This window comes from Mustela nigripes, chromosome 7 (assembly GCF_022355385.1).
Source record: "Mustela nigripes isolate SB6536 chromosome 7, MUSNIG.SB6536, whole genome shotgun sequence".
Taxonomy (NCBI): Eukaryota; Metazoa; Chordata; class Mammalia; order Carnivora; family Mustelidae; genus Mustela; species Mustela nigripes.
The window spans coordinates 92,527,100-92,538,574 of NC_081563.1; the positions used below are offsets into that span (position 1 = coordinate 92,527,100).

The 11,475-nt window shown below is 46.1% G+C and overlaps 1 protein-coding gene across 1 annotated transcript; it reads right to left on the reverse strand.

Annotated features, from left to right (window-relative positions):
* Positions 1 to 3,502: 3,502 nt before the first annotated feature.
* LOC132022394 (probable cystatin-15) lies at positions 3,503 to 7,619 on the reverse strand. Its single transcript, XM_059407658.1, has 3 exons — positions 7,425 to 7,619; positions 4,298 to 4,408; positions 3,503 to 3,583 (listed from the first exon to the last, which is right to left on the reverse strand). The coding sequence occupies exons 1-3, from the start codon at positions 7,617 to 7,619 to the stop codon at positions 3,503 to 3,505; spliced, it is 387 nt and encodes a 128-aa protein (XP_059263641.1).
* Positions 7,620 to 11,475: the final 3,856 nt, after the last annotated feature.

An 11,475-nucleotide genomic window follows, 5' to 3' on the forward strand; every position in this document is an offset into this window, starting at 1 on the left:
TTTTTCTGTTTCCAGAATTGCTGTTTTTCTTCTCTTCGATCTGCCGATGGATTTTCAGGTGTTTGCAATCTTTAGATAAGCTATCTAGCTGATCTCCGGCTAGCTGAAGCAGTCTCAGCTTGCTACTTCTCCGCCATCTTGACTCCTCCTCTCTGGCTGATTTTAAGATTTTTCTCCCTAAATTTGATTTAGAACTATTTTATGCTTGATTGTGGTTTCTTTCATTATATCCTGCTTAGGATTTGTAACCTTGTTTAAATAAATGGTTTGATGTCTTTGATCAATTATGGAAAACTCAAGCTTTACATTTTCAAATACTGCTTCTGCCCCATTGTCTGTTGCTCCTCTATGGGGAAAATCTCACCCTTCTTTGTTTCCCATTCTGCATCTGCTCTGGCCTGCCTCCACCTGTCTAACCTGCAGTTTAACCTGACAATCACATCATTCATATCTGTTATTAAATTTTTCAGTTCTAGAATGTTCCTTTTATTCTTTTTGGTAGCTTCTACTTTTCACCCATATTATCCATCTTTTTCCCCTAACTTACTCATCTTGAGGTTAAAGCCCCATATCTGATAACTGCCCTGTTGAGACATTCTCAGGTTTGTTTCTATTGTTAAATTTTGTTCTTGACTTACCCATCAAGTCTTGTCTTTTTTTCTTATTGTTTCTGACTGAGTGCTGGACATTCTGTGTTTTTAACATCTAGAACTAATTGAGACTTCCCTAATTTAGAAAATATTTTACCTTGATCTGATAGCAATGCACAAGATGTGAGCAATGGGAGAGGTTTATGTAAAATATAGACCATTTCAGAGAAAATGTCATCATTTAAAGAGTAGATTCCAAAAGTGGGTGCATCCAGGAGACTGGAGAAGAAAGGGAGGTTGTACAGGATCTATCGGGCACACTAGGAGGACTTTGGGGCAGATGCTGAAGGATGGAACCTGAGTGTGGGGCAATTGAAGATGGAGGTGAGGGGCCAGTCTAATGAATGCAATGCTTCAGGACAACGATTTGTTAGTTTTGATTCACTGATGGTATTATTGGACTGACAATGTGGCCTCATAAGAGAAGACAAGGAAGCAGATAAACAATAGCAGTTTCTGTGGTGAGTGATTTTGCTCAAAAAATAATATTTGGAAACTATCACAAAAAGTAGATAACAAATGGCTAGTTACATGTATTTCCAAGCTTTTGTTTCTTTGCTAATGCCTGTGGATATTTGTGTTTGGAAACCAAAAAGTTAACATAAGAGCTGGACTCAGTCTATGAGCTCAACTTAAGAAAAGCACAATAAAGAATCATGACACTAGCTACCAGGGCCCTGACAGGGAAATGGGGAAGGAAGCTGGTGGTTAATAGAGATCATCTCATAACTTCAATTTTATGACATTGCAGGGAAAGTGACATTTTGCCTTCACCTCCTCCCTTTCCTTTTTGAAGCTTCCCTGAAGACCCCAGTGCTGAAATTTTTGGATAAGCCCCTATTTCAGGAGAGATCTCACAAATACATTCCAGGAACCTCTATTTCTTCAGGGCAGGAAGTCCCATAAAATATTCTGAGTTTTGTGGAAATCGAGAATTTCTGAGAAATGTGTCAATGTTTCTATGTGTGAGCTTGTATGGTAACTTCCAAGTATATTTTTGCTCCCTACTGATTTGGGACAATGAGTCACTGGGCTGGATCTGGAGAGGTCTCTCCAGGACATGATGACACAGGACAGGCTGCCTCTGGTGCTGACTCACTTTGGACAGTAATGTTTCATTCAAAACCTACTAATGTGGGCTCACCACGGGCAGTAGTGGCAGACACATTTACCTGCCCTACCAAACACTCTTGCACAAACCATGACCTGTGAACATCAACTCCATGAATGGGGCCATGTTTTTAATCCCTTATTCTGTCAGAGTAGGAATAAGAGGAAATACACTAGTCACAAACAATATACCCTAACCTCAATTCACATATTTTTAAATATCGCAGTTCCTTAGAAAACTATTTCCCAACTGTGGCCACAGTGCCATGCACCTGGGGACTTCATGTATTTCTGGTGGCTGGTCAGAAAGATTCTTCTATGTAGTGGTGGGAGGTGGGTATGGCCTGGTCTCTACATTTTTAAAATGAAACCAAGGACGTTTTCATGTGGATCAAGAGAGAACATGACAGACATAGTGAGAAAAAAACAAGACACCAGGCCATCCTCAGGTGAAGCTACATGGCCCAAGAACAATGGTTCAACCCCTCAGAACCTGAGGGCTCTAAAGCAAGGGTGGAAAATAGGTCAGCTCTGCTGACCACACAGACTTACCTTGTAAGATTTTGTATGTCCCTATCTAAGTTACAAATTCTACTCTCAGATTGGTCGAAAAACCAAAGCTGAACGAGGCCACTACTTCTGTGCTGTACCCAATGGAACTATCCCCAATTTTCTTGGGAAATCCTGTCACATCATTGCTTATGACCACTTCGTGAAAAATGCATGGTCCAGGAAACAGGCAGACTTTTAACTAGGAACCACTCAAATCAGTCTTTAGAAAGCCAAGAAGAAGGAAGAAAGATATCTCAGCCCTTGCATTCTGAAAGATTCCTTCAAGTAGCATTGCCAGTGCTTCTCTGTCCCAGTCATGCCCCCAGGTGGTCCCATACCCTTCCTTACTCTGCCCCTTCAGGGCTACTCCCCACAAGGATCCCTGAAGACAGAGTTGCTCATCAGACTGGGTGCTATCACCACAGTGCCTATCCAAGGGGTAATGATTGATGTTGACAGCCATGGAGGCCAAGCTGGGTTGGGAAGGAGGCATCATCAGGGAGCAGGTGGGACATGGTGACTGGAGCTACCATTCTCTGAGCTATCCTCAGAGACCCTGGGATGACTTTCTATGTGTCAAGAGGCTCATGTGCAGATGCCCTGATGGGTGTCCATGGAAGGCAGAGCATTTTGTCAGCTTCACTCACCCACCTCCAATCTCTGTGACTAGATATGGCCCCTTTTCAGTAGGATCACCCCATTGTGAGCCTGGCCCCAGAGCCAGAAGAGAGAAACAGGTGTCTGCTCCTTGGCAAATTTGTCTACATTCCTTTTGAGTGGGATGGATGAGGGGCATGGAGAGACTGGAGGATGAATGAATAGGTGAGTGGGTACAAAACAGTGCAAAACAGACAGGGACCCAGAAAGTGCTCTGAGATACATTTAATTTTCCTGGTACTAAGCAGACCTGGGACTACAGACTGACTATTGTTCTCTGGAGGGAAAAGAACATCTTTTATTTTTTTTTTAACGATATTTATTTATTTATTTGTCAGAGAGAGAGAGAGAGCACAATCAGAAGGGGGGAGGATAGAGGAGAAGCAGCCTCCCCACTGAGTACAGAGCCCGATGCAGGACTCAATCACAGGACCCTGAGATCATGACCTGAGCTGAAGACTGATGCTTAACTGACTGAACCACCCATGTGTTCCAGGAACTTCTGCTTGAGGAGCCAGGGTCTCCTTCTCTGCCTATTTCTGCACACAGGTACTGTTCAGGAGGAAGAACTGGGAAAGCCATGGTCTGGCATCCACAATAAAGGTGCAGTCCAACTGAAAAAAAAGTAATTATGAGATTAGAACAGTTTAACACATGGAGAGCACTTCACATGAAGGACTGAGTAGGAGTTCACCGTACATGAAAACTATAAATGATGAAAAGGAAAAAGAAACAGTGGCCTAGGGTAAGATCTGAAGAGCTCAAGTATCCATCAAAATGATGGGCAGGGGTTGTTGAATCTGCACATGTGGGTCAGGGGCTCCTGAGAGGGTCCTACTGGGACCATGACTTGCCCTTCGGGGTCCTGCCAGTACCCATGACACTTCCTAGATGCTCCATGCCTCCCATGAGTTCTGAGGGATCCAGCAGACTGCTCAGGAGATGGTTCAATTGGACACTGGACACTCAGCAAGAGCTGCAAACCTACCCAGAGGGGAGGCTACCCCTCAGGCTGGGATGAGGGGTGGGGTTCAGACAAGCCCCACTGAGGTGTCATCCTGACTCTGGCTCATGCCCAGGGTCCAAGTCCCCTGGATGATATCAGCTCATAGATGATGACATAAGAAGGCTATTACACAGGCCAGCTGTGAGCACAGGGCTCAGTAGGCCGGAGCAGCTCTTTTGCCCTAGAATAACCATATTCCCCTCAGGGGGAGCCCTGGGACCTGAAGGGCCAGGACTTTTTCTTGCCCAGGATCATCCCTGATAACTTCCCTAAGCCTCTTTCCACTCATACTCCTTTATGAATGTTCATCATATTCTCAAACCTTTTTCTCTTCCGGGCCTTCTTGCAAGGGGCAGTTTTCCAGATCTTCATCCTCTTTTGTGCAAATGGTTTGGCCCAATTCCAACTCCATTAAATATATCAAGGTAAACTGCTGTTAATAACAAATTGGAGAAACTGCAATGAAATACTTTGGTTTTTATTGTTTTGTTTTGTTTTGTTTTTTGTTTTTATTTTTTCAATTTATTTATTTTCAGAAAAACAGTATTCATTATTTTTTCACCACACCCTGTGCTCCATGCAATCCGTGCCCTCTATAATACCCACCACCTGGTACCCCAACCTTCCACCCCTCCGCCACTTCAAACCCCTCAGATTGTTTTTCAGAGTGCATAGTCTCTCGTGATTCACCTCCCCTTCCAATTTACCCCAACTCCCTTCTCCTCTCTAACACCCCTTGTCCTCCATGATATTTGTTATGCTCCACAAATAAGTGAAACCATATGATAATTGACTCTCTCTGCTTGACTTATTTCACTCAGCATAATCTCTTCCAGTCCCGTCCATGTTGCTACAAAAGTTGGGTATTCATCCTTTCTGATGGAGGCATAATACTCCATGAAATACTTTGTTTTAGTAAGAAAAGCAGAGAACCAAAAGGAAAACATGCAAAAGCTGTGAATGCATATGTAAATGAATAAGGACATACATATGTACAACATCTCTTATTTTTCTTATTTTTAAATTGATTTATTATTTCACCTTTCCCTTTTAATTCGCCATTTTTCTTACAAAAAGAGGTCCATATGGACACCTAAAGCATGTATGGGAAACTTCCCTGAGGCACTCCTCCTGATGGCCTGCACCTGCTAGTCACATCTACAGTGCCATGAATACACAGGAGGGAACCGGCTCACAGGATCAGAGGCCACACAGCATGGAGCCTGTGTGGGCCACAGCAACCCTAACAGCACCACTGATCTCTCAATCGTATGCCTGCATGGCGTCATCCAGACACAAGGGGAGCACTCCAGAGAATCCTCCTCTGGAGAGTAGGGTAGTGGGTCTGTTAGTCCACTAATGAGCCATCTCAGCTGGTGGTCCCTTTCAGAGCAGCGTCTAGACAGGGGTGTAGGGGGTCCTGAGGGCTGGGAATGCTTGTCTTTTTATATGGGAGCTGGCTGCACAGAAAGGCTTTTCTTGCTAAGATTCATTGAGGTGGATATTTACTAAGAAGATGCTGTTCCATGTGTTTGTTAGGCTTCTATCAGAAGTTATTAAGTTACTATTTGATCTTGTTAAATAGAAAGAAGTGCATGAAAACTTAAGAAGAGCTCAAATTTAGAAATGTAGCCAGAAATCACTGTAGGGAGGAACCTGTCTCTTACTGGACTGACCTGGAATTATCTGAAGGCTGACTTCTTTGTTTGGGGTTCAGTTCTTACAGGTGACACATGATACCCACTCATGACCCAATAAGCACCACCACCACCAACACACACCCACACACACATTCATGTACCCCTAGCTTCACTTGCATGGCCCCCAGACCTTCCTGAGCTAAGACAGGCACAAGGTTCTAGAGCAGCAGCTATAGTCTCAATGCCCAAGGGGCTCCCACATCCTCCAGATGTCCAGAGTTGGCTGCTGTCTAAGAAAGAGGCAGAGGGTCAGGAAATGGGAAAGACTGAGGGAAGCCAGTGGGTGCTGTGCAGGGAGGGGGCCACACCCAGTGTGATGCAGAGATGAGACTTTACCCATCAGGGCCTTGCAGACATGGTGCCTGGCTCAGGACTATTCATGCAAGGACCAGAATATGGGCATGGACAGAATGAGTTCTGGACAGTAGTCTGTATTCCATTCAAAGAAAGCACAAAGTGATAAAAATAAACAGTAGTGAGAAAGTTTTGCCCAACAGAGGCTAAGGACACATTTATATCTGGCCCAACATTTTCTCTACTCTTAAGGCTCTGTAGCCCATGGCCTCCTGCATGGGCTATTTCAGGAATCCTAAATGTGATGTGCTGCCAAGATCTCTTTGTGTCTCCTCCAACCTTGCTCTGTTGTCTTTTCAGTTGATGGAATCACTGCACACCCGTGTGTTCTGGGAAAACACCGGGGGTCCATATTTGACCCCCTCTATCTCTACACCCTCACACCAGTGCACCCCACATTGACTTCCAACACATGCAGAAACCAGCACTTCTACTTCCCAGTGACCAGAGGACCATCCACTGCATCTTGGTCTCAGGCTGCATGGCTTGTGGAACCATCAGTGACTTACTTCAGTGGATCCTCAGATCTTCAAGGATAATATCCCCAAATCTTTGCCTGGGGCCCTGAAATGCCCCCAGCCCTACCTCCTCCTGCACTCCTGCCTCTCTGCATCTCCTTCCCTGTAACCACAGTCCACAGAATTTCAGGCTGTCTACAAGTATATTTGTTGCTTGCCCCCAACCAGGGTCCTCTCCACAGCTGCCTGCCCTTCTCATCCTCAACCTCATGTGACCAGATCTTTCCAGGACTACCCCTCATTGAGATGCCTTCCCTGACTTCTCCCCCTTGTCCCCAGCTTCCCCTCTCCCTGGGCCCCCACACCTACTGCTCTTCTCCAGCCTTCCCCAGCCTTCCCCTATTCCATTCATCATTCATGAACTTGGAACCATTGGCCTGTCCTCACTATCACCACAGTCCCATGAGAACATGTCCCAATCTGTCTTCTCTGCTGCCTCCTGTCCAGCCCTGGACCCACAGTGTTGCATGCAGAAGACTCACAGCTCAGCCTCTGAGATGCCTTTCCTTCTTGGGCTCTTGCTTCCCAGCGACTGCTTTTCTTAGTCTTTCTGGTTTCTTGTCTCCCTGCTGTTCTGGCTTCTCCCAACAACCTCACTAGCAGCCTTTCTTCCCTCTCTCACTCTGCAGCTGGATCTATGCTTTCAATGCTTGCTTTCTGCTCACCTTCTTTACATCCCTCTATTATTCAGAGGCTTGGCTCATGAAAGAAACAAATCAGAAACTCAGAACATTTCTAATGAAATCTTGCAACTTTTTAAACAATATTTACCAAATTAAAATATCATGGCTCTTTCCCACAGATCAAGGACTCACCCCTCCCAAGTGTGGTCTCAGGGTAAACATGGAGCCATCCGGAGGGAGGATACTCAACTCACCTTGCGCTGGCTTCGCCGCACCCACAGCAGCTTATACGCATACTCATCTGGGTAGACTTGGTTGAAATGAAACACCGCAAACTCAACACACAAGATGAAGTAATTTGTTCTACTACCAATGTCCATAAAGTCAGAACTGCAGACATGAGGCACCAGCACAATGAGCCCCAGAATCAGAGGTGCCTTCAGGAGCATTCTGTCTGGTGTCAGTCCTGGAGGCCAGCAGCAAACAGGTGGCAGGGTGGCAGCTAGTTTGGGACCACCCTCTGAAGCTCGGCATCCCACACAGTCCTATACCAGGGAGTCCCTGGGCTGCTGGCCAGTGCTCTGTCCAGCTCCTCCCCTTCACTGCCTCCTGCCCCTCCCATCATCACTAACAGAAGGCAGAGCAGGGGCTCACAGTTTTCACTGCTTTGTTCCATAAGCCTTGGATGCAGGAACATGCATGTAATATGCTCTGTTTCCAGTGCTGCTTCCACCTGCCCCAGCCCAGCCCTAATAGACTCTGAATGCAGGTCTTGAGCCCAACTCCCTTGCTCTCACAGCAGTGTATCCTACAACTGCCAGGTCACAGGAGCTCTTAGGAACACTGGTGGGCTCTAGGAAGTTGAAGTAAAAACCAGGTCTACCTCTGACCATGGATGCAGCCATCAGGAGGGTACAGGGAAGGGTTACCATGGGGGCTGAGTTACCATCGCTTCCAACACCTCTAGCACCAGTTGACCTGCTTGCCATTAGGTCTAGCTGTGTTTGGCAGTGGGGAGAGAGGTTTCTAATGTCCTGAATGGGTGGAGAGAAATCCAGGACAAGGCAGGTACCAGCCCAGGGCTAGGCTTAGCTGGAATGGATGTGAATGGCAGCCATGGGCATGAGAGGGATCGGGACTGGGAAAGACAGGTCTTCTCCAGCCCTAGCTAACATGTGTTTCCACACAGTGTTGCCACTTTGAAGTCCCATGGCCTTTGCTGAGGCATCTTTGTTAGGCTTTTCTAAGAGGAACCACAGTACCTGTGAGTGTCCTGCCTGACCTCATACAAGGTATTGGGAGTGAGTGGACCAGGAAAGTATGACATGTTGCCCATGCATGTGAGGACACTGCAAGGGAAGGATTTTCCCACTTTGGGCATGGAGTAAACAGATACCTGAACATTGATGATGATCCCAGAAAGGATACAGGGCCAGGGTCACAGCCGGATAGGCCATAAAGACAGATTGGCACTACCCCAGAAAGAGATAGGAATGTGGCCAGAATGGCAGACACCTTTGTGACCACCTTCACTGTTGCACATCAGTAGATAGCTAGCAACCTGGGTGTCTAAGGATAATCAAGATGAGGACTCCACAGCCTGCCTAGAAATGTGTCTGATCCTGAGTGCTGCCTCCCCTAAGAAGCTCAGGTCAGTCCCCACATGGCTGGTTCTTTCTCCCCACTCCCAGCAGCGGGATGACAAGAGTGGCCATTGTCATCTTTCGAGACCTGCAGGATACTACCAACATGGGTTGTAACTGCCTTTCTTCTAGATATCTTGTACCAGGCAGGGATCAGTAATTTCGTGAGGCCTGCCAATGGACCCACTGTTGCATTTCATGACCCTTTCTATCAAGCTGTTTCTTCTTTCCTTTGTTTATTTTTTTTTTGTCATAATTTCTTCCATTTTTGCGGGAGACACAATTTTTGTGCCCATTCTCTGCATGTGCCTGTCCAGACTGTCACTTCCCTTGAGGCTGAACCTCAGGAACACCACATATGCTTTTCACATCCTAAGTTTAATCATTTCCTTTGATCACATACCCTAATCAGAATTGTGGTTACTCATGTTCTTTTAAGGTATGTTGCTACCTCGACAACCATTTTTCTCCTTAATTTAATCAAAACATCCCTTCAGCCAGAGACACTTATCCTTAATGAACTTAGTTCTTTCAAATTCATTGAGATTCACTTTATGGATCAGAGTATGTTCAGTTTGGATCCATAGTCTATCAGCTCAAGAAGAATACCCGTTCCATAATTGGTGGTGAATATCCTATATAATTGTTACTAATTTGCCAATTAAACTTAAGTGGAGCACAGGGTGATGCATGGAGAATCTCAGTTCAACAAACGACCACAGGAGAAATTGAAACAGAGGAGCTATGGGGAACGTACTCAGCAGCTGAAGGGTCCACAATGTGGAGGTCACGGCACAACACAGGTGAAGCCACAGGATCTGCTTACTGAGTGGAGTACCTTGGGGTTCTTGGGATACAGCCAGATTGGCCAACTCAACCACAAAGGGCAGAGTTCTGGTAAACCCCACAGGGGTCTTATCTAAGGAAGAACAAGGGGGAGGTCCTGGCAGGCAGAGGAGACTGTTGCTCACAAGAGCTGCAAGGGAAGACCCATCACGCACTTCCATGTAACTCTGTAGGATGCTATCTAGGGCACATGCTTGTGCTTATATGAGACGCCAGTGTCAATTTTAAGACCCTGCAGGCCTCCTGGCCACGCAAAGTAGATGCCAAGACAGCAGTACCATTAAATAGCTTAGCTAAACTCCCAACAAAAATAAAAAATCAGATTTGTTCAGTGGATTCTTGAAATCCAGGACAATGATTTGTGTACAAATACATTTTCGTGTATATGTACCTGGTGGCTTCTGGATTTGGATTTGATCATTCTCCCACTAGCCCTGTCTGGTTTGGCTTTAACAATGTGGAGACCATAAGAAGAGGTAGCCTGAGGATAGAACTATTGTAACTTCCATATTCAAGCAAAACTGTGACCGTCAGTTCCTGAAAGGTTGTGTTTCTAATCCCATATTTATTGAAAGCTGCAAGAGGCCACAGTTACAAACCTGTATTTACACCTTGGTGCCCCAAGGGAAGCTCATTAGAATCATCAGTATAGGGCTTAAAATAATACCATGGCAGGGTCCACTGAAGGACTTGATGCTAACAGAGGGACATTTACAATGCCCCCAGGTGCATGTAAGGTGTATCTGAGCTCAAAGCACAACGTAACTGAAAAGAACAAGATGCCAGACCTTCCCAATGTGAAATGGAAGAGAAGATGAAGGTGTTCACCTATGAGGGGCACCCATGAGCAACAACAACTGGACTTCAGGGAGGGTCTGGCTGTCCTCAGCCACCAGGGGTGTCTGAACAATGAAAGCTAGACCACTCTGAACTGACTGATCTCAAGCCAAGGGCAGGTAATAGGCTGCCTTTACTGACCACACATATTCCTTGTCAGCTTATATTTGCTCCTATCAAACTGTGGGGAGATGCCAGAAATTCTATGCACAGGCTGGTCAAAGGACCAAACCTGGATCAGGCCATCATCTTTATTCTGTCCCCAATGAATATGCCCAAAATATGTGGGAGATCTATCTTTACAGGCTTATAGCCAAATCATGGAAATACATAAGCAAAAAAGGATAGACTTTGAACCACACTCAAAATAGACACCCTAGAAACCCAAAAGGAAGGAAGGGAACCCCTAACCCCTCGCTGCTGAAGGATTCTTCTAAGAATCATTGCCATAGCCTCTCTGCCCCAGGCTTGCCCCCAGGTGGTCCCATACCCTTCCTTACTCTGCCCCTTCAGGGCTACTCCCCACAAGGATCCCTGAGGACAGAGTTGCTCATCAGACTGGGTGCTATCACCACAGTGCCTATCCAAGGGGTAATGATTGATGTTGACAGCCATGGAGGCCAAGCTGGGTTGGGAAGGAGGCATCATCAGGGAGCAGGTGGGACATGGTGACTGGAGCTACCATTCTCTGAGCTATCCTCAGAGACCCTGGGATGACTTTCTATGTGTCAAGAGGCTCATGTGCAGATGCCCTGATGGGTGTCCATGGAAGGCAGAGCATTTTGTCAGCTTCACTCACCCACCTCCAATCTCTGTGACTAGATATGGCCCCTTTTCAGTAGGATCACCCCATTGTGAGCCTGGCCCCAGAGCCAGAAGAGAGAAACAGGTGTCTGCTCCTTGGCAAATTTGTCTACATTCCTTTTGAGTGGGATGGATGAGGGGCATGGAGAGACTGGAGGATGAATGAATAGGTGAG

Coding starts and splice junctions, on each gene's coding strand:
- LOC132022394 (XM_059407658.1), bottom strand. CDS start 7,619: ATGCTCCTGAAGGCACCTCTGATTCTGGGGCTCATTGTGCTGGTGCCT. Junction 4,409..7,424: donor TGCGGCGAAGCCAGCGCAAG/GTGAGTTGAGTA, acceptor TGTTATTAACAG/CAGTTTACCTTGATATATTT. Junction 3,584..4,297: donor AAGGCCCGGAAGAGAAAAAG/GTTTGAGAATAT, acceptor CTTTTTTTTCAG/TTGGACTGCACCTTTATTGT.